Source organism: Nicotiana tomentosiformis, chromosome 8, assembly GCF_000390325.3.
Source record: "Nicotiana tomentosiformis chromosome 8, ASM39032v3, whole genome shotgun sequence".
NCBI classification, from domain to species: domain Eukaryota; kingdom Viridiplantae; phylum Streptophyta; class Magnoliopsida; order Solanales; family Solanaceae; genus Nicotiana; species Nicotiana tomentosiformis.
Window position 1 is genome coordinate 124340134 of NC_090819.1, and position 21910 is coordinate 124362043.

The 21910-nt window shown below is 35.2% G+C and overlaps 6 protein-coding genes across 6 annotated transcripts; 5 read left to right on the forward strand and 1 right to left on the reverse strand.

Moving 5' to 3' along the window:
• Positions 1-232: 232 nt before the first annotated feature.
• On the forward strand, positions 233-3004 carry LOC104092053 (flavonoid 3'-monooxygenase CYP75B137-like). The gene is made up of 2 exons (XM_009597541.4): positions 233-1333; positions 2204-3004. The coding sequence occupies exons 1-2, from the start codon at positions 356-358 to the stop codon at positions 2822-2824; spliced, it is 1599 nt and encodes a 532-aa protein (XP_009595836.1). The 5' UTR covers positions 233-355; the 3' UTR covers positions 2825-3004.
• A 729-nt stretch (positions 3005-3733) lies between these two features.
• Positions 3734-10055, forward strand: LOC104092054 (cytochrome P450 93A3-like). The gene is made up of 4 exons (XM_070182749.1): positions 3734-4831; positions 5747-6966; positions 7484-8618; positions 9217-10055. Exons 3-4 carry the CDS (start codon positions 7596-7598, stop codon positions 9535-9537), a joined length of 1344 nt encoding a protein of 447 aa, XP_070038850.1. The 5' UTR covers positions 3734-4831; positions 5747-6966; positions 7484-7595; the 3' UTR covers positions 9538-10055.
• On the forward strand, positions 3854-4276 carry LOC138898097 (ent-cassadiene hydroxylase-like). Its single transcript, XM_070184133.1, has one exon. It carries the CDS (start codon positions 3854-3856, stop codon positions 4274-4276), a length of 423 nt encoding a protein of 140 aa, XP_070040234.1.
• Positions 4301-6367, forward strand: LOC138891447 (cytochrome P450 93A2-like). Its single transcript, XM_070184134.1, has 2 exons — positions 4301-4831; positions 5747-6367. Exons 1-2 carry the CDS (start codon positions 4301-4303, stop codon positions 6365-6367), a joined length of 1152 nt encoding a protein of 383 aa, XP_070040235.1.
• A 1513-nt stretch (positions 10056-11568) lies between the features above and the next one.
• On the forward strand, positions 11569-13780 carry LOC104092057 (labd-13Z-ene-9,15,16-triol synthase, chloroplastic-like). The gene is made up of 2 exons (XM_009597543.4): positions 11569-12603; positions 12970-13780. The coding sequence occupies exons 1-2, from the start codon at positions 11665-11667 to the stop codon at positions 13594-13596; spliced, it is 1566 nt and encodes a 521-aa protein (XP_009595838.1). The 5' UTR covers positions 11569-11664; the 3' UTR covers positions 13597-13780.
• Positions 13781-13917: 137 nt separating this feature from the next.
• LOC104092056 (amine oxidase [copper-containing] gamma 2) lies at positions 13918-21374 on the reverse strand. Its single transcript, XM_009597542.4, has 5 exons — positions 20577-21374; positions 19027-19703; positions 17600-17713; positions 15062-15609; positions 13918-14417 (listed from the first exon to the last, which is right to left on the reverse strand). Exons 1-5 carry the CDS (start codon positions 21193-21195, stop codon positions 14207-14209), a joined length of 2169 nt encoding a protein of 722 aa, XP_009595837.1. The 5' UTR covers positions 21196-21374; the 3' UTR covers positions 13918-14206.
• Positions 21375-21910: the final 536 nt, after the last annotated feature.

The window sequence follows — 21910 nt, forward strand, 5'->3', positions numbered from 1 at the left end:
CTTGCACAAATTTTAATAGTTGAGTAACCTATCAGAAACCACTCTAGATACATCCGTAACAACTTCAAAAAGAAAAAAGAAGGAAACAATGGTTTCCACTTTGAAACAAGAAACTACTAAGGGACCAACAATATTATTTTATTGTTTTTCCTTAGAGATAACAGTATGGGTAGGGAAGTAATGCATATTCAATGTGCATTTTCATCTTTATAAATCTGCCGAATTATTTTTGTCTTTATCCAAAATATCACATTCCTTTTAGGAAATCCATTTTCTTTTTAGTGGTGTAAAAGCATTGAACTTCCCATCACATTAGTTCTGCCATTTTTCATTTTCCCTCTTAGGCTCAAAAATAATGTCTCTCAAGTTTCTCAATCCTCTGTTTGATTCTTTTCCATGGCATTTGCAGGAACCAAATATTGAGCAAAATGGTGTCTTTTTCTCCTATATTCTTGGAATTATAGCTTTACTATGGTTTGTTTGGATTTTTATCAACAGGTCAAAGAAGGAACAACTCCCATTGCCACCAGGGCCTAAAGCTTTGCCTTTAGTAGGTAATCTCCTCTCTCTTGATCCTGAACTCCACACCTATTTTGCTTCTCTTTGCCAAATTTATGGTCCCATTTGTAGACTATGGCTTGGTAAAAAAGTTGGTATTATTATTACTTCTCCTGCTTTAGCTCGTGAGATTCTTAAGGATCAAGATACAATTTTTGCTAATAGAGATGTGCCTGCTGCTGGTAGAGAAGCTACATATGGTGGTAAAGATATAGTTTGGACTCCTTATGGACCAAAATGGCGCATGTTGAGAAAAGTTTGTGTTCGTGATATGCTTAGTGGTTCTACTTTAGATTCTGTTTATACACTAAGGAAAAAAGAGCTTAGAAGGACAATTAGTTACCTCTATAATCAGAAGGGTGTAGCAGTGAATATTGGTGAACAGATGTTTTTGACTGTGCTTAATGTGATTACAAGTATGTTATGGGGTGGTACAGTGAAGGGAGAGGAAAGATCTAGTCTTGGTGCAGAGTTTAGGCTTGTTGTGACTGAGATGACTGAGTTGTTAGGTACTCCGAATGTGTCCGATTTCTATCCGGGCTTGGCTAGGTTTGATTTGCAAGGTGTGACAAAGAAGATGAAGGTGTTGGCAAAGAGATTTGATAGGATATTTGAGACTATGATTGATCAAAGACAGAAAATGGATAGAAATGGTGGGATAGGAAGTGGTGTTGGACAAGAAAGCAAGGACTTTTTACAAGTTTTGCTTAAGTTGAAAGATCAAGCAGATGCGAAAATGCCTCTTACCATGACTGAACTCAAAGCCTTACTCATGGTATGTTTTTGTCATTTGTGCATATTCTACTAGAGTATACAGGAAAAGTATGTCACTTTCATTAGACCTGATTAGAAAAAACAGAAAAAAGTCTGTTACTTTCATTAGATGTGATGTTGGTTGTTTCCTTCTAAATGTGATTTTACAAATGAACCAGAAAGAAATCTTATACGGCATTAGTCATAAATGCATTATTATTGAGTAGTCAAGATTGCATTTGTCTTCAACAGTTCTTACCTTATCTCTATGGATGAATTATTGGCTCATATTGATCATGATGGCAGATATTCTTTTAGTTATAAATTATAATACAAGATTGAAATCAAATAAAAGATAAAGTGGGACTGTAAATTTATCGAAGAATTACTTTGGCGTATGAGAAATAAACTTAAAAAGAATCAAATTCATAATTCATGTCTAATGAACTGTTGGTTGCATACTTACATTCTTCTACTATTGGAAAATTCACTTTCAATATATGTGGTGCTGATTTCCTGGTTTGCATTTGCGTTTAAACAATCCATCTTTGGTTATTATGGATGAAAAAATTGGATTATAGTGATATTAGTCATAAGAAGAGGATCAAATGCTAATAAAAGTGAAAGATGGTTTGTAAATTTATTGAAGACTTATTGCGGCATATAAGAAATAAATACAAGAATAATCTGATTCATTTATTCATGTCCTGAACTGTTGGTTGCTACCTAGTTATTAGAGTACAGTAAGAAAAGAGCCGGAAACATTAGTATCAGACAACATATAAAGACTTAACTGTGTATTAAGACTGAACCTTGAAATGAATTCCAACATGCAGTTCTACAGAATATTCCTTTTGTTGTACATGATAATAACTTTAAATACCATGAACAGGATATGGTTGTTGGTGGAACTGACACAACCTCCAACATGGTTGAGTTTGCCATGGCTGAAATTATGAACAAACCAGAGGTACTGAGGAAATCACAACAGGAACTAGAGACAGTTGTGGGCAAAGATAACATAGTGGAAGAGTCTCATATTCAGCATTTACCATATCTCTATGCAGTTATGAAAGAAGCCTTGCGCATGCATCCAGCTCTCCCACTGTTGGTGCCTCATTGTCCTAGTGAGACAGTCACTGTGGGAGGATACACCGTTCCTAAAGGATCTCGTGTTTTCATAAATGTATGGGCAATACAGAGAGATCCCTCTATATGGGAAAATCCGACTGAGTTCCTTCCAGAGAGATTTTTGGACAGTAATTGGGACTATAGTGGAAATGATTTCAACTATTTTCCATTTGGTTCTGGCAGGAGAATTTGTGCGGGGATAGCCATGGCAGAGAGAATGTTCATGTATTCACTGGCTTCACTCATTCATTCTTTCGACTGGAAGTTGCCTGAAGGAGAGAAATTAGACCTTGAAGAGAAGTTTGGGATTGTTTTTAAGAAGAAACTGCCTCTGGTGGCTATACCTACTCCAAGATTATCCAATCCAACTCTCTATGAGTAAAATAAAAGATGCATCTCTATGTTGGCAATGGTCTTATGAACAACTCAAAGTTCTAATGTTCCATGTGAAACTAGTTCCATGACTCCTTTAGTATTATATACTGAATTGAATTTGAGATATCAATACATGTATATCATTTTATTTGGAGTACGTAAATGATTTCATACCGTTCCTTGTTTAGTTTGTGTTCATATAAAGAAGATATGGTTGGCATCTCCCTGATAGATATGTAAACACCCCTTGAACAAATTGTGAGATATATTGAAAATAAATCTTTATCCAAGTTTACATCAAACACATATTATATTATACAATGCATATGTAGATTTTAATGCGCTAAACCAAATGTCCAATCACAAATACAAATATTATAATAATTATGTTGCTTCATAATGAATCCTTATATTAAGTCGTGTACAAGTTATCTTATCTAACCATGATCATAAACTCTGATATTTATGCAAACTAAAAATGTTGTGTACTCTTTTAAGAGGTTGATTAATATGCTGAATTAGTATTTGAATTAAACTGGAAAAAACTTACTGCTGTTAGTAGCTCTAAAAATAAGGGCAGATTGGATTTTTCCGAGGAGATGTGAGATAAACTCCAGATTAGAGTGATCTGCGCCTCAATCAACTGAAAATAAGCATGGCATGCTTCTTTAGAGAAACTGCATATTCAATGCATACATGACAATTTTTTTTCTTCTTTTTGCCCAAACAATTAAAAAAAAAAGAAAAAAGAAGGAAAGAAGTGGTCCCTATTTAGAAACAAGAAACAATTTGGGACCAATAGTACATTGTTGTTTATTTCCCTTGAAGTAACAGTATGAGTGTGGAGGTATCTATATTCATTTTCATCTTATGGGACTGTCAAACTACTAATTTGTCTTGATCCAAAATATCTGTCTTCAGAATTCACCATTTTCTTTTAAGTGGTGTTAAAGCATTGAGCTTCCAATCACGTTGGTTCAGCCTTTTTTCTACACCACTGCTCTTTCTAATCTCATTTTCCTCTAAGGCTCAAATAATGTCTCTCAAGTTCTTCAAACCTCTATTTGATTATTGGCCGTGGCGTTTGCATGAAGCCAATATTGAGCAAAATGGTATCTTTTTCTCCAATATTCTTGGAATTGTAGCTTTACTATTGTTTGTTTGGATTTTCATCAAGAAGTCAAAGAAGGGACAACCCCCATTGCCACCAGGGGCTAAAGCTTTGCCTTTAGTAGGTAATCTCCTCTCTCTTGATCCTGAACTCCACGCCTATTTTGCATCACTTTCCCAAACTTATGGCCCTATTTGTAGACTCTGGCTTGGTAAAAAAGTTGGGATTATCATTACCTCTCCTGCTTTAGCTCGTGAGGTGCTTAAGGAACAAGATACTATTTTTGCTAACGGAGATGCGCCTGCTGCTGCTAGAGAATTTTCATATGGTGGTAAGGACATAGTTTGAACTTCTTATGGACCAAAATGGCGCATGTTGAGGAAGATTTCTGTTCGTGAAATGCTTAATGGTTCTACTTTAGACTCCGTTTATGCACTAAGGCGACGGGTGTTTAGACAGACAGTTAATTACTTATATAATCAGGCAGGTTCACCAGTGAGTATCGGTGAGCAGATGTTCTTGAATGCTCTTAATGTGATTACGAGCATGTTATGGGGTGACACAGTGAAGGGTGAGGAAAGAGCTAGTCTCGGTGCAGAGTTTAGGCTTCTTGTGACTGGGATGACTGAGCTGATAGGTACTCCGGATGTTTCGGATTTTTACCCGGGCTTGGCTAGGTTTGATTTGCAAGGTGTAACAAAGAAGATGAAGGTGTTGGCAAAGCGGGTTGACAAGATATTTGAGACCATTATTGATCAAAGACGGAAAACGGATAGAGATGGTGGGATGGGAAGTGGTGTTGGCCAAGAAAGGAAGGATTTTTTACAGGTTTTGCTGAAGTTGAAAGATGATGCCGATGCCAAAATACCTCTGACCATGTCTGAACTCAAAGCCTTACTCATGGTATGTTTTGTCATTTGTGCATTCCACTGTAGGAAAAGTCACTTTATCAGATCTGATGTTGGTTGTTTCCTTCTAAATGTGTTTTTCCAAATCATAGTCATTACTGCATCATTACCGAGTAGTCAATATTGCATTTGCCTTCAACAGTTCATACCTTATCTATGTGGATGAATAATTGGCTTACACTGATCATGATGGCGGACCTTCGTTTAGTTATAATAAAAAGATCGAATCAAAGGAAAGAGTGGAATTGTAAATTTATAGAAGAATTTTTTGGCGTATGAGAAATAAATTGAAGTCTTTTTCGAAACTACTGTGATTATGATTTCCTTGAGCTGAGGGTCTATCGGAAACAACCTCTCTACCTTCACAAGATAGGGGTAAGGTCTGCATACATTACCCTCCCCAGACTCTACTTGTGGATTACACCGGGTATGTTGTTGTCGCTGTTGTATGAGAAATAATTTAAGAAAATCAGATTCATAAACTCATGTCCTGAACTTTGGTTGCATTCTTCTACTATAGCAAACTTCACTTGAAATGGATGTGGTGCTGCTTTCTAAGTTTGCATTTGCGTGATAAACAGTCGATCTTTATTAATTATGGATGAATAATTGGCTTAGTGTGATATTTTAGTCATAAAAAGAGGATCAAATGCTAACAAAAATGGAAGATGCGATTGCAAATTTATCAAAGAACTGATGTGGCATATAAGAAATAAATACAAGAATCAGACTCAAGTAATCCATGTCCTGAACTGGTGGTTGCTACCTAGTTATTGGAGTACACATCAGACAACATGTAAAGACTTAACTGTGAATTCAGAGTAAACCTTGAACTGAACTCCAATATGCAGTTACAAAATACTGAATTGTTGTTGTACATGATAATAACTTTTACAAATACCATGAACAGGATATGATTGTTGGTGGAACTGACACAACCTCCAACACGGTTGAGTTTGCCATAGCTGAAATTATGAACAATCCAAAGGTCCTGAGGAAATTACAACAGGAACTGGAGACAGTTGTGGGCAAAGATAACATAGTAGAAGAGTCTCATATTCAGAACTTACCATATCTCTATGCAGTTATGAAAGAAGTCTTGCGCATACATCCAGTGGTCCCACTATTGGTGCCACATTGTCCTAGTGAGACAGTCACTGTGGGAGGATACACCATTCCTAAAGGATCTCGTGTTTTCATAAATGTATGGGCTATACAGAGAGATCCCTCTATATGGGAAAATCCGACTGAGTTCTATCCGGAAAGATTTTTGGACAATAAATTGGATTATAGTGGAAATGATTTCAACTTTATTCCATTTGGTTCTGGAAGAAGAATGTGTGCGGGAATAGCCATGGCAGAGAGGATGTTCATGTATTCACTGGCTTCACTTATTCACTCTTTCGACTGGAAGTTTCCCGAAGGAGAGAGAGTAGACCTTACAGAGAAGTTTGGTATTGTTTTGAAGAAGAAAATTCCTCTGGTGGCTATACCTACTCCAAGATTATCCAGCCCAACACTCTATGAGTAAGATAAAATATGTTGCTCTATCCTGGCAATAATCTTATGAACAACTCAATGAAAAATCAGAAGGTTCCATTGTTAATTCTATCTGAAATGGCTAATGGCTGTGACTCCTTAACTATTGTATACTGTACCAAATTTGAAATAATAATACATGTGTTACTTCATCAGAGCACTTAAAATAACAAAGCATGATACTGTTACTTCTTTAGTTAGTTTTCCTATTAAGGGAGAGATGATTGGCATCTCCCTGATAGATATGCGAGCAGCCTTCTAGCACTGCATGGATATTATAGAAAATAAATCTTTTTCCAATTTTAAATCAAACACATTTTACATTATACAATGTATACATTGATTTTAATGCAATGAACCAAATAGCCAATGACAATTACATAGTTGTGTCTTATGAGCACAGAATTGTGGCCTTCCAATCGTGGGATTTTTACCATTCCTCCGCCCCAATATGCATCACCAGCTTACTGAATTGTCTCAAAGCTTGATGATACAGTTGACACTATTAGAAAGTCATCTTGGCGTGGAATCAGGGGCGTACCCAGGATACTATTAGTGAAATTCGGAGTGGTGCAGTTTCTTATATATCGGGTAAAAAGCTTAGATCTACATTTCGTCTTGGAGCTTCGTAGTTTTATAATATAGTAAATAGATATCTAAAGCATATACATTACTCACTCCGTTCCAATTTATGTGAATCTGTTTGACTGGACACGGAGTTTAAGAAAAAATGAAGACTTTTGGAATTTGTGGTCCGAAACAAGTCAAAAATGGGCCCAGAGTATTTATGTGGTTATAAAAGCTTCTCATTAAGGGTACAATTGTAAGTTTAAGCTAAATTATTACCAAATTTAGAAAGGGATCATTCTTTTTATTGTTATGTTTTTGAAGCAACAGCATGGTTGGGAAGGATGTAGTGTATATTCATATTCATCTAGTTTGTCTGCTGGCTTTCAAAAGGTCCTACTTTAGGGTAAAAAAATGCCTATTTCCATTACAGCCTTGCTTATGATATGTTATGTCACATGTGCTTTAAAAGTCACTTTCTTTTGATTTGATGTTGGTTGTTTCCTTCTTCTAAGGTGTTTTAACCTTTCCTTTTGCCCAGCTCAAATCAGTTATAGTGGTTCAAACTTCAAATCAGTAACAGTCAGTGCTCCATTATTATTGAATAGCCAACATTGCATTTGCCTTCAACCGTTCTTGCCTTATCTATATGGATGGAAAAATTAGCTTCTATATTGATAATTGGCTTCATTTCAGAAGTTAATTTTAGAAGCAGCGCTAAGACTATCTTCCCACTAAACATGGCTTTAGCACCTCTAACCGAGCTTGGTCTTGCAGCTCTCACCCTTTCAATTGTATTCCTAACAATTCTATGGTACAAAAGGACATCAAATATACCACAGAAGACAGAACCTAGGTTGCCACCAGGGCCTCGTGGCCTTCCAATTGTGGGATTCTTACCATTCCTCCGCCCCAATTTGCACCATCAACTTACAGAATTGTCACAGAAGTATGGTCCAATATACAAGTTTTGGCTAGGAAGCAAACTATGCATTGTGTTGAATTCACCATCCTTAGCCAAAGAAGTGGTTCGTGATCAAGACTCTGTTTTTGCCAACCGTGACCCTTCTATTGCAGGATTGCTGGCCACATATGGTGGATTAGATATTGCACTTTCTCCCTATGGCTCCTATTGGCGTGATATGCGCAAACTGTTTGTGAGTGAGATGCTAAGCAACAGGAACCTTGAGGCTTGTTATAGTCTTCGGAAACACGAGGTCAGAAAGGCAATCAGAAACGTGCATACCAAGATTGCCTACCCCATTGACATTGGTGAATTGTCTTTTGTAACTGAAATGAATGTAATCATGAGTATGATCTTTGGCAGTAATTTTGTAGAGGAAAAGGAGAAGCATGCAAAAGATGGAGCTGAGTTCAGGGAATTGGTGATAAAATTTCTTCAAATGTTGGCAAAGCCAAACATATCAGACTTCTTCCCTATGCTTGCCAGGTTTGATTTACAAGGAATACAGAAAGAGATGGAGGCTCTCTTGAAGTCTGTTGAACGTATATTGGACCCTGCCATAAACGAATGCATGAAGATGCTTTCGGACAAAAGAGAGAGTAAAATTCAGGGGAATGCTAAGAAGGATTTTGTGCAGATCCTATTAGAGCTAATGGAGCAGAAAAATATTGGTATATCAGTGGACTTGGTGCAAATAAAGGCCATCTTGCTGGTAAGTTATATGGTCTGTAACTATTTTTTTTATCATTGCTTGTCTCCATAAAATTGGTTGTCCTAAGAATTCCATTATTTAGTTTACGAGAAATCAGTCTAAAGATTTAACAGTGATACAAACTTATTTATCATGTCTATTGAAGCACCCAAGAGTGTGGCCTAGCGGCCATTGATCAATGAAGCGGGTGCAAACCTTGAAAACAAAGGTTCAAATCCCATCAGAGACAAAAAATGTTAGTAGATGATTTCTTTCTATCTGCCTAAGATATGGTTGGTAGAGCTATCCAATACCTATATTGGTGGGAGGTAGCTGGTACCCTATGAAATTAGTCGAGGTGCATGCAAGTTTGCACGAACACCACTATTTATTGAATGCGGAATCAATGTGATAAATAGTGAAGAAAAATGAGAATGTTTTGATTTCATAATCAAGATGCATGAATCGCATAATTAGTTAGAATAGTCTTAAAAAGATGCACATATATATACTGAAACATGAATGCCACATCCCCCCTACGGGTAGAAGCAGGCATTTCAAATACTGGCAATGACTAAATTCCTTTTCCATGAGTTTCATATATGTTTCTGCATTGTAGGACATTGTGATTGGTGGGACTGACACTACAATCACGATGGTTGAATGGGTAATGGCGGAGCTTCTGAATAACCCAGAGGTAATGACAAAGGTGCAAAAGGAGCTGAAAAATGTAGTAGGGATGAATAACATTGTTGAAGAATCCCATTTACCAAAACTACACTATCTTGATGCAGTTGTAAAGGAGACATTTCGTCTACACCCTGCATTACCACTGCTTGTCCCTAAGCGCCCAAGCCAATCTGCAATAGTAGGTGGATACACAATACCTGAGGGAACTAAAGTACTCTTGAATGTTTATGCAATTCATAGGGATCCTTAAATATGGGAGAATCCATTGAAATTCCAGCCTGTTAGGTTCTTGAGTCACTCTACAAATTTTGACTTTGCTGGCAATAATATGAAGTACCTTCCATTTGGATCAGGGCGGAGAGTTTGTGCTGGCCTTCCTTTAGCAGAGAAAATGCTTATGTTTATATTGGCTTCGTTGCTGCATTCCTTTGATTGGAAACTCCCAGAGGGCGAAAATGTTGACCTTTCAGATGGATTTGGACTTGTCGTCAAGAAAAGTAAAAGGCTATTCGCCATTCCTACTCCGAGGTTATCAAATTTAGAACTATATCAATAAAAACAAGAAGCTATTAGGGAAAATGTTTATAGATGTTGAAGAAGGGGTACATGATCTTTCCCACTGGTTGTTGTATTTATAAGATCAACATGTATTATTGTGTATTAAATATTGAAGTTCAACTTATGTACCTTGCATTTTAAATAACATATGTACATTTAATGTAATGATATTATCAAAGGAGGATAATTCCATATTCAACTATTCTGAAATTGGTTATGGCTGCAAGGTTATATTTGTTTTTAGTTGCAATTGCTTCTTTTTAATCTATATCTGTCCTTAGATAATCTGCATGCAATATATTTTAGTACTTGTTTCTTTTGGAGGGCGTGTAGTATTCCCTTTAGTGTGGAAAAATATATTCTACTTGAAATACAAATGCTAAAACAAAAATGCGCGAGACACCAATAGAGAGATTTGAATTGCTGGCTGGAAACTTCGACTACTATACCCCCTGGCACTACATTGACTTTTTCGTAATCATTGCTCTCTTTAATACAAGCAAGTTTTCATTCAAGTCTCTCTTTGCACAATGTAATTTTGAAATTGGCTTTTCTTTGCGGCACTGACAGTCTAATCTAGCGTACAGAAGAGATTTTCAGTGCGGAGAGTAATCAGATAGAAGTAGGTTGTTTACATTACACGCCTTCTCAAGACATCTCAGGAAGGCGCCACATAACAGTTGGTTAGTACTCAACATGAAGATAAACTAAACCTGGTTATTAGGTGAATGCAGCTCTTTTCTGTACAGGGATCATCAAGAACAAACTAACTGCTCATGAAAACCATTTTCCCAACCAAAAAGGTATCATATTTCCTTTTGTAATATAAAATCAAGTCTATAACTTACTACTTTGAATAGAAAAACAAATTGTAGTTATTTATAAGCTTAACTCTAATAGTTTATCCGTCTACTATTAATTGTTGCTGACTGCTGACATTGCCGTGGTAACCACCAAATTTATCTTGGGCTTACTCTAGTAATATTCACCTAACCAGTGAAAATGCCAAAAAAAAAAAACAATAAAAAGTCCAAACTGTTTAAGGAAGATAATGTGAATTTATTCATTACTTGATAATCCGATGGAGTGTATTCTAAAAATAAACAACAACATACCCTGTAATCCTACAAGTGGGGTCTGGGGAGGGTAGTGTATATGCAAACCTTACCCCTACCTCGTGGAGATAGAGAGGCTGTTTCCGAAGACCCTCGGCTCAAGGACAAAATGAATATTCCATAACTAAAGATGCTGACAAATAGATTCAATTTAGTTAGGGTAGAAGAATATGTGCTGGAATTGCAACTCCCCTCTCTTCTCTTTATGCACTTTCCTAGAAGGCTTAGGTGTTCGTGGGTAAGCAATCACTATTATCAGGGGCGCGCTCTACCACTGAGCTAATAGCCCGTCGTGCCAGCCTCCCGTCAACCCATTAGGTTTATCGTTTTTCTAGTTTCTTCTCTAGCCGAGTGTGAAAGATTAACTTTTGACCGGTGACATAATAACTTGCTTCACTTCTAAATTGTTTGAACTTCCTGATGCAGAGAATTTTGACCTGGAAAAAAAAAGCCGTACTTTGTGCTAAAGGAGATACCTTCGGTTGCAGTCCCAGTGCCAAGATTATCTGAGTCAATATATATGGTCAAAAATTGAGTCTTCTGGAAACTTTCTAAGAACCCAAATTCTAGCTGCTGAAAGTGAGATGTAGAACAATAATTCAACCAAGACCTGATATATATAATTGTAATAATAATATACTCAAGAGGACATTTGACCTGATCCATTATAAGTAGAAAGTGCTGAAGCAATTTAACCAATAACCATGGCTTTAGCACAATCAAACCAGCTTGGTCTTGCAGCTCTCACAATTGGAATAGTATTCCTGACAATTTTTTGGTTCAAATGGACAAAAAATATCTCATACAAAGAAGGTCCCAAGTTGCCACCGGGGCCTCGTGGCCTTTCAATTGTGGGATTTTTACCATTCCTCCGCTCCAATTTGCACCATCAACTTACTGAATTGTCACAGAAGTATGGTCCAATTTACAAGTTTTGGCTAGGAAGCAAACTATGCATTGTGTTGAATTCGCCATCCTTAGCCAAAGAAGTGGTTCGTGATCAAGACTCAGTTTTTGCCAACCGTGACCCTCCAATAGCAGGATTGGCAGCCACATATGGTGGAGTAGACATCGGATTTTCTCCCTATGGCTCCTATTGGCGTGATATGCGCAAACTGTTTGTGAGTGAGATGCTAAGCAACAGGAACCTTGAGGCTTCTTATGGTTTACGTACACACGAGGTCAGAAAAACAATCAGAAACGTGCATACCAAGATTGGAAACCCCATTGACATTGGTGAATTGGCTTTTGTAACTCAAATGAATGTAATCATGAGTATGATCTTCGGCAGCAAATTTGTAGAGGAAAAGGAGAAGCATGGAAAAGATGGATCAGCTGAGTTTAAGGAAGTGGTGGTGAAAGTTTTTCAAGTGTTGGGAAAGCCAAACATATCAGACTTCTTCCCTATGCTTGCCAGGTTTGACTTACAAGGAATACAGAAAGAGATGAAGGCTCTTTCCAAGTCGGTTGAAAGTATATTAGACCCTGCCATAAACGAACGCATGAAGATGCTCTCGGACAAAAAAGAGGGTGAAATCCAGGGGAATGGGAAAAAGGATTTTGTGCAGATCTTAATAGAGCTAATGGAGCAGAAAGACATTGGGATATCACTGGATTTGGTGAAAATAAAGGCTATGTTGGTGGTAAGTTATATGGTCCTTATATCTTTTCTAAGTGTCTCTTTAGACTTGGTTATCTTGAAAATTCCATAACAATACTTTATCAGAAAGAAGTCTGAAAACTTAACAGCCTTATACGAACTGCTTAATCGTGTTTACAGTAGTATACAGGATCAATGTGATAAGAAAGTAAAGAAAAATGAGAATACATTTCAGTTCTTACTTAAGATGATTGAGCAGCATAATTAGCTATAATAGTCTTAAAAAGAGGTAGATATACATACCTAAACATGAATGTCGCGTCCCCCTACAGCTAAAATCAAACATTACTAAATTCCTGTGATGACAATGTTCCTTTCCCCCGACTTCATATATGTTTTTGCTAAGTAGGATATTGTGATTGGTGGAACTGACACTGTAATCACAACAGTCGAATGGGTAATGGCGGAGCTTCTTAATAACCCGGAGATAATGGCAAAGGTTCAACAAGAATTGAAACATGTCGTAGGAACGAACAACATTGTTGAAGAATCCCACTTGCCAAAACTACACTATCTTGACGCAGTTTTAAAGGAGACGCTACGTCTGCACCCTGCATTACCATTACTTATCCCTAAGCGCCCGAGCAAATCTGCAATAGTAGGTGGATACACAATACCTGAGGGAACAAAAGTATTCTTGAATGTTTATGCAATTCAGAGGGATCCTCAAGTGTGGGAAAATCCATTGGAATTTCAGCCTGAAAGGTTCTTGAATCACTCTACAAATTTAAACTATTCTGGAAATAATTTCAAGTACCTTCCATTTGGATCAGGGAGGAGAATATGCGCTGGCCTTCCTTTAGCTGAGAAAATGCTTATGTTTGTATTGGCTTCATCGCTGCATTCCTTTGATTGGAAACTCCCAGAGCGCGAAAAAGTTGATCTTTCAGATGGATTTGGACTTGTCATTAAGAAAAGCAAGAGCTTATTCGCCATCCCTACGCCCAGGTTACCACATTTAGAACTCTATCAGTAAAACCAGTAAATTATAAGGAAGATGTAATATAGACTCTGAAAGAAGGGGCTAGACTGATTTTGCCCACTGGTTATTGTATTTATAAGATCAAATACAATAATGTAAAATAAGTGATGTGATACTACAAATGTACACTAGTATTTTGAAATAAAATATGTATAATAGTTAGAATAGTGTTATCAAAGTATGATAACTTCATATTTTATCAGCCATTCTGGAATTCGCCATTGCTATACTGTTGCTTCACTTGTTCAAAGTTGCAATTGCTTTGACTCCACAGTTTCATATGAAATTAGCCTGTATCTATTGCAATTTGACATATTTAGGCCATAGTATTGTTTTATATGAAGATACAAACTGTGTCACAATAGTTTCATATAGCTTAGTTTTACAAAGTTTCATTGTTTGTGTTCAATTCCCTGTCAAACACAACTTTTGCCTAATTTCAACATCATCGGAAATGAAGCTGCAACTAATTAACTAACTCGTTCACTTTTTATTCATGAAATTTTGAGACTAAGGTACCCGAAATCCAAGTCTAGCGGCTTCATTTTTACATATTATGCACATTTGACAAGAGAAAGAACACTATTCATTGTGTAACTGATCATCAAGCAGAAGCAGCAGCTTTGCAATTTGGCAGGTCATTTGGAGAATTAGGTGGAATGCTCAGAATTGGGTTGCTCTCAAAGAAATTCACTGGCTTTATTTCAAAGCTTGATGATACTGTTGGCATAATTGGGAAGTCCTCTTGACATGGAATATGATGGAAACCTAATGTATACCACAACACTATGTCTTTATTCTCAATTGGCCTGTCTCTGCAAAATAGAAAGAAAGAGTGTTAATTACTCAAAAATTTCCAAGCCAACGGCTCTATCTAAAGTCAAGTAAAACTAGTAAAAGTAGGGGTGGTAAATTGATGGGTCGAAAATGGGTAATGAAAAAAAACGGATAAATTATCCGACTCGGCCCATATTTAATACGGATAAAAACGGGTTAACCGGCGGATAATATAGATATTCATACTATCTATGGCTTCTTGAATATGATTAGTTTTGGGAGAATTCCTAATCTCCCAAACTTGAGGAACCCAATTTGAGACTTTAAAAATGTAAAAGTTAAACCCATTATTTATCCATTTTCTAAGTGGACAATATGGTTCTTATCCATATTTGACCCGTTTTTAAAAAGTTCATTATCCAATCCATTTTCTAATGGATAATATGGATGAATAACTGTTTTCTTTTAACTATTTTGTCACCACTAAGTAAAAATATCTTTTAGACTTTGGATTTTGTCACGCTTTAAAATAGTGTTTACTCCGGAACTTTTACACTACCAGTGTATTTTAACCTGTTGTAGCAAGTAACATGGCTTATTTTTCAGGTTACTGTGACGGATACCTGTAATTATCTTTTAGGTGATTGAACTATCAATGCATAAAGGAAATAGTGTGTTTTACCTGTTAGACCAAATAGCAAGAGTGTCATCACCTTGACTTTGGTAAACAAACAAGCCAGCAGCCCATTGCTCAGATTCATTATATGGAGTGACCCAAATTTGGTTATTAGTAAAAGCACCTCTCTTCTGTGGAGGATCATCAAGATCAAGTAAACTAGCAGCAGTACCACCAGGAACAATTTTATAACCAGCAGGATTTCCAACTCTTGACTTCTTGCTAGGATTAATCACATGAAATTCTGAAGGATCATATAACTTGAGCTTAATTTGTGCATCTTTTTCAGTTTTAGCCACATTTCTAACTGCTTTTAAGTAACTTTTTCGTGGCGATTCGCCTGGAGAAGTCATTGCTTTCTGGAGATTTACCTTCACGAAAGAATTGTTCGATCCATCGATATCCATGTCAAGATGGAAAGTTATGTAGTGATCATGGATTACACCAATTATGTTTTCTGATAAGAGGGTACCATAGAGATACTCATTTTGGTTCACTTGATTCATGTTCACATATGGAGAGCCTTTCACCATCAATATTCCACTTAGTCCAACCTATGACAAGTATAATGAGGGAAGAAGAATTAATCTTGAAATTCAACTTGGAATTGATATTGAGATGTGACTAATAACCAAAAAAATACTTATGCAATTTATGATAAGTCACTAGTACTAGTACTATTTACGAGTTAGAACAAAATTAATATCAAAGGAATCTTAATGAGGAAAGAAGAATCTTGATGACTTAGGGTGTGTTTCGTATGACGGAAAATATTTTTCGAAAAATGTTTTTTTATTTTACACTGCTTGGTTGCATAAAATAGTTTGGAAAATATTTTCCTAGATATTATATTTTCCTGAAATCGGAGGAAAATGACTTCCTTAGAAAAAGTTAGGAAAATATTTTCCAAAAACTCCACATACCCTCACATCTAACTCCAACCCCCTCCAACTTCAATTCAACACCCCCCCCCCCCCCAAAAAAAAATATTTTGTTTACCTTTTTTTTTTTGTATTTTGAATTTTCTGTTTTTTCGTTTTTCTGAACCACTCATCTTGCACCACCACCCGCAAATATATATATATATATATATATATATATATATATATATATATATATATTATTTTATTTTTTTTAAAGTCTGGTTTTTTTATTTTTCAGTTTAGAGGTTCGAAATTTTACGAGTTCCAAAGTTATGAGTTCGGAAGTTTATGTGTTTGGATGTTTGGGGGTTTAGAAATTATAGAGTTTACGGGTTCGAAAGTTTAGCGATTCAGAAGTTTATGAAATTTGTGGGTTCGGGAGGTTGTTAGTTCGAAAGTTTATGGCTTCATGATTATTGTATCTAAATTATTTATAAATACTCTTGAGAAGTTATTTTCCTTAATTTGCGTACCAAATACCGGAAAAATGGGTAAGATTACTACTTGTTTTTCAAGAAAATATTTTGCACAAAAAACATTTTCCGTTATACCAAACACAACCTTAATGATTCAACTTGGAATTATAATGAGATGTGACTAATCACGAAAACCGAAAAAGAAAGTACTTTTTCAATTTGACCCGGAACAGAGTTTAAGAAAAAAAAAATTGAAACTTGTGATCTTAAAAGGTTAAAGTGTAAAAACTTTGTGGGCCATGACATTTGTATGGTTATAAAATCTTCTCATTAAGAGTAAACTCGGTAAAATGAAGTGTTTAAAGTTGAATTATTTTTAATTGTATAAATATGCCCTTTTTTGGAACGGACTAATAAGGAAAGTGTGTGATCTAAACTGAAACAAAGAGTGTACTATAATTCATTATTTTTTATTTGTAATTAAATTGATGTGATTGCTACCAATAATACACTACCGGTTGGTTTCCTGCATTAACTATTTGTCGGATTCTAGCTTTACTTTCGTAAAACAAAAGTTCAAAAATTTATTTTCTTACTTAAAAATATAAAAATAACATATACTAACAGAAAATTACTATAGTATCAATATTAGTAAATGTTTATAATATTATTTACAAATAAAGAAAAATAAAATACTTAATGGATAGGTGCAAATCAAGTATTATTTCCTCCTGTCCTTTTTATCTGTCATTTTAGCTAAAAGAATTTGGCCCAAAGTATCTATCACTTCCAGAAATCAAGAAGAGTTTATCTTTCTTTTTTTATTCCGTCCTTGCAACTACAGGAAGGCCTAGAATTATTAATCATTCATTTAAAAAAAAATAGGAATAATTTAGTTAAATACCTTTGATAATCTAGTTTATGTTTGTTACTTGTCAGAGTTATTGGACGGTAAATGAAATGATTCCAATTTTGTTTTTATTGACATGTAGAGTGAGTATAAGATTTTACACAAATGGTCCGCGGGATTTACTCTTTACTTTTTCTATCACGCACATAAATTATACACTAATTACACACGATTACACACATATTATATGTAAATTATACATATACTTATTATATACTCATCGATTATTTTTAATTTATATGATTGAATGAATGATTATTTAATTTAGATTAATTGTTCAAGATTATGTGCTAACCTTAACCCGGATAAGTCCGTCCGTTTGGAACTCCCAATCCACAATGTAATCATAGTTTGCCACTGATGCTGCCATTCTCACCACTAACGTCACCTTTGGCCTCACTTCTCGAATCTGCCCAAAGTAAGAGACGGAAAATAACAATCAGAAAGCGTCAAAGAAAACTTAATTTAAGAAACAAATGTGAAAGAACACTTGTTCAGTGACCAGTGCCGACATAGCGTATAGACAAATTCTAGTTCTAACTGAACCACTAAATTTGGAGCTAGACGATAAGACCAAATGAATGGTACTTGTCATGAAGAAGGACACAAGCTTTGTGGTGGCGGAACAAAAATTTTTATCAAAGACTGTCAAAAAATAAATAATTAATTATATCGAAAAGTAAATGAGAGTCAACGTATAGTAAATATACATAAAATATAAAAAATTATCTAGCAATATAGTATAATTTTTCGGCAAAGGGGTGTCGCTTGATACCCCTCGGTTCAATATGGCTCCGTCACTGCACAAGAGCAAGCTAGTTTGTGTCCCCACACCTTGTCGGAGAAGATAAATTTAAGATTTTAAGTTTATGAGTTCTAAAATATAATTTTTTTATTTATTGGATTTGAAATAAATTATATATATATATATATATATATATATATATATATATATATATATATATATATTAAATATTTTTTAATACAAATATAAAATTTAAGCCAAAATTATTAAATTCTACCGAATACATAACTTCTATTGTGGCTCCACCCCAACCCCACCTTTTCTATCCAATTTTCAAGTAAATGGTTCCACATGGAGTTAATGTACTTCTGAGAAATTGTAGGATAAGAGAACGAGAAGGGAAAAAATTAAATGGGTGTAGTTTTCGACATAGTTAACCGCAGAATAAGAGATGTAACTAAATAATACTAGTAGCCAAAAAGTCACTAGGATATAAACTTATGATACGGAATTTGTTTACTAACAATATACTCTAACTGCTTTTTATTTCAAATATAGATAGTCGAAAATTTCACATTAATTGCCGAATTCATTTTTTATTCTTTAACATAAAATTTACAGAGTAGCAAAGTATTGGCAAGATCAGTGACGTCATAACCTGATGCCGGGAATTTGATCTTATCATTTATATTCTTTAATTTGAACAATTAAATACATGGTTCAGTTATTTTACTGTGACAAAAAATTCCAGAAGGTCCAATGATATTACATGCCGTGGCGGTGCCACCTTATGCTTAGATTAACATTCTTTCATCGAAAAATTATATTGTTTAAAATTATTTTTATGTATATATATTATACGTTGACTCTCCTTATTTTTATGTGCATTTATTTTTTATACCTCTTAATTAGTAAAATTTCTAACTCCGTTACTGATTACTTGAAATTACCCTAAAAGAGTATTATAATTCACTTACGGGCAAACCAGTGATGGGAGATTCAGCGTGTCGCCATCCAATATCACCAGCATAGCTTTCAAACACACAAATCATATTCGAACGAACATATGGTGTTCCATCAGCTGCCACAAACACACCATCCATATAATATGCATTACGTGGGCAATCATTTAACGGGTCAAGTGGCATAGCTTGTAACCCGAACCCGTATTCTCCAGCATCCATATACGTCTTAAAATACCATGCATCCGAAGGATCCATATACGGTACAAAAAGCTCCGACGTAAACCCTTTATACATAACATTTCTCATTTTCCCCGTATCCGGGTCTTGGACCATGACCCGGGATATAATCACTCCGGCTCTCGGGTCGGGTTTGAGGTGAAATTCCCAGTTTGCCCATTTCACTATATGGTTATCCTCTATAGTGAAACTTGGACCGTTTGGTTGTTCGATAGATATTGGCTTTAGTAAGTTTAGCGCTTGTGTGTTTTTTTGAGTAGAGAAACGATAGTCTGTGTCGGCGGCCTTTGGTATTGGTATGTTCTTTCCCTCATCTAAAATTTCTATAACTTGTTTGGTGTCTAAATCGAGAAGTACTGTTAGTCCTTCAATGGGTCTCATGTAGAAATTAATTGTGTCCTTCATTGTGTAGCACTGTACTTTAATTACTCTCCTTTTCTCCTCAACTTTTCCTGAAAATAAAAATAAAGCAAAATTAATTAACAATGAACAACTGTATATATTAAAACCACTAAGTACGTGTCTCATCATTAAGCAGACAATAAGTAATAATTAATATATACTTATATTCCATACCTACCAAGGACTTATTAAATATTGCATATATATTGCAGTATGCAGACAAGTATCTAATGTCAGATGTCACAAAACAAAAAGGGAGGCAACTGATAATGGAAAAAACTTATCCAAAATCTGATCTTTGTACAACTCAACAATTATATAAGTATCTTCACATAGGTCTCCATCAAAGCGAAATTAATTACTAATACACATTATTTATTAGCTTAATCTATTACTTAACTATGATGGTATAATTTAGTGCATGTACACATCAGTGAGAATAATTTTTACCTCTCGTAATTTCGCCAAAAAGATGTTTGTATTATTTTCTATTTTTAATTGCTTAAAAATCGGAAACACTTTCACCAAAATGAAAACTTTTCATATACAAAACTTTTCTAAGTTTATTATATTAAAAAAAAGGTATATAAGCCAGATACAACTTTATAACATCGAGTTCATATGAGTTCATCACTTTTCATGTGTAGTATAAATTTAATATGTGTAAAAATTTACAATAACTATAACAAAAAAATAAGTTTGAATTCATAATTTTAAAATTACAATAGATTCGGCTCTACTTTCATTTTAAAGTAGATTTTTAATTCATTAAATTCAAGTTCACCTCCGTTTTGCCAATTTTATTGAATACAATAAGACAAACTTTATTATATCATGCTCAAACCAAAAACAAACACACCTAAATTGTAACGATAGTAAGAATTTCACCATCAAACTTCTAATATAAGAAAATTGACACTCACCATACCAACCAGTGGAGATAGGCAAACAAGCAAGATCAGCCAAATCAACGCCACGCTGGATAATCGTACGGTTAAAATCAGAGTTACCAAGTGGGGCAACTCTCGCCGTGATCATATCCTCGATCGTCAAGATCGGATAACCCGAAAGATGATCCATTTCACGGCGGGTCACACGACCCGTCGCAATGTCCACGGTGAGCACGTGCACATCACCGTGAGCACGTGCAATGACCGACGCCTTCCTCGACGGAAGCCGTTGACCTTTTCTCCAATTCAACACCACTTTTTTCTCTGGCTCTTCAAGTACCACAGAATGAAGTACATAACTACCCTTTATTTTAAAACCCTCGAGGGAGTTAATAATTTTTTTCACCTTTTGAATTTCTTGTATGGTTAGTGGGTCTAAAGGGTGATTTGGGAAATCCGCGTGTTTTTTGTCTTTCCTGGGATTTAGGGAAAAAAAAGGTTTTCTTGAACTGCACCACGGGGAGTAAGTGGTGCAGTCCAATAACTCAGCTGTGTGAGAAAGAGGAGATGGTAAGTTTAAAAAGGTGAAAAATAAGAGTAAGATTATGCTCATGAGAAAGAAAATATATCTAAGGAAGTTTCTTCCTTCCATTTCTACTGATGTTTAATTTTGTTAATTTTCTCTGCTACTCTGGTTCATGTGGTGGCTAGCTATGGTGTTAAATATATACACACAGCTAGCTAGAGAAGTAGTGTACAAACAGACAAATAGAAAAATCAGAAACAACAGAGAAAAAGTATAGAAATATATTATGGTTATCGCATGAATGTGACGTGCTAACTTACGTATGAGAGATGGACTTAATTTATAGGTTATGAATTATTTTCTGTCTGGGTATCTTTTTTTCTTTTTGGAATCTGTCATTTTGATACGCTATTATCTTTAATTTATTGCTTCTTAACGTAACTTAGCTTGTATGATAAAAGTTTAGTGCATGTCTTCATCAAAGTACATTTTGTATCAAACTTTACCAAGATAGTAGTGTATATCTACTCATTTCGTCATTATGGGGTTGATCGTTGCTTTTCACGAACATTATTGACAGCCCAATTTGAACCTTTTCATTATTAAAATAAATTGCAAAAAATAAATTGCAAACGATAATAGAACGCCGACAAAGTGTTTAGTTGGGAATAAGTGTTTTATGCAAAGTGGGCAGAAGTTTGGAACAACTTAAAATATAAAGTAAAACACTTACTTTTCGGACAGAGAGAATTGTATAAAGTAAAACACTTAAGAAATCTGTTCTCTTATGGATTATTATATATTTTAGAAAAAATAGAAGTCGATTATTTTTTTTTTCTTT

What these genes read in the sequence shown, in the direction of transcription:
- LOC104092053 (XM_009597541.4), top strand. Translation starts at nt 356, where the DNA reads ATGTCTCTCAAGTTTCTCAATCCTCTGTTTGATTCTTTTCCATGGCAT. An exon ending in AACTCAAAGCCTTACTCATG is followed by an intron (nt 1,334 to 2,203) that starts GTATGTTTTTGT and finishes TACCATGAACAG; the next exon opens with GATATGGTTGTTGGTGGAAC.
- LOC138898097 (XM_070184133.1), top strand. Translation starts at nt 3,854, where the DNA reads ATGTCTCTCAAGTTCTTCAAACCTCTATTTGATTATTGGCCGTGGCGT.
- LOC138891447 (XM_070184134.1), top strand. Translation starts at nt 4,301, where the DNA reads ATGTTGAGGAAGATTTCTGTTCGTGAAATGCTTAATGGTTCTACTTTA. An exon ending in AACTCAAAGCCTTACTCATG is followed by an intron (nt 4,832 to 5,746) that starts GTATGTTTTGTC and finishes TACCATGAACAG; the next exon opens with GATATGATTGTTGGTGGAAC.
- LOC104092054 (XM_070182749.1), top strand. Translation starts at nt 7,596, where the DNA reads ATGGAAAAATTAGCTTCTATATTGATAATTGGCTTCATTTCAGAAGTT. An exon ending in AAATAAAGGCCATCTTGCTG is followed by an intron (nt 8,619 to 9,216) that starts GTAAGTTATATG and finishes TCTGCATTGTAG; the next exon opens with GACATTGTGATTGGTGGGAC.
- LOC104092057 (XM_009597543.4), top strand. Translation starts at nt 11,665, where the DNA reads ATGGCTTTAGCACAATCAAACCAGCTTGGTCTTGCAGCTCTCACAATT. An exon ending in AAATAAAGGCTATGTTGGTG is followed by an intron (nt 12,604 to 12,969) that starts GTAAGTTATATG and finishes TTTGCTAAGTAG; the next exon opens with GATATTGTGATTGGTGGAAC.
- LOC104092056 (XM_009597542.4), bottom strand. Translation starts at nt 21,195, where the DNA reads ATGGAAGGAAGAAACTTCCTTAGATATATTTTCTTTCTCATGAGCATA. An exon ending in ACGGACTTATCCGGGTTAAG is followed by an intron (nt 15,610 to 17,599) that starts GTTAGCACATAA and finishes TACTTGTCATAG; the next exon opens with GTTGGACTAAGTGGAATATT. An exon ending in CTTGCTATTTGGTCTAACAG is followed by an intron (nt 14,418 to 15,061) that starts GTAAAACACACT and finishes TCTATTTTGCAG; the next exon opens with AGACAGGCCAATTGAGAATA.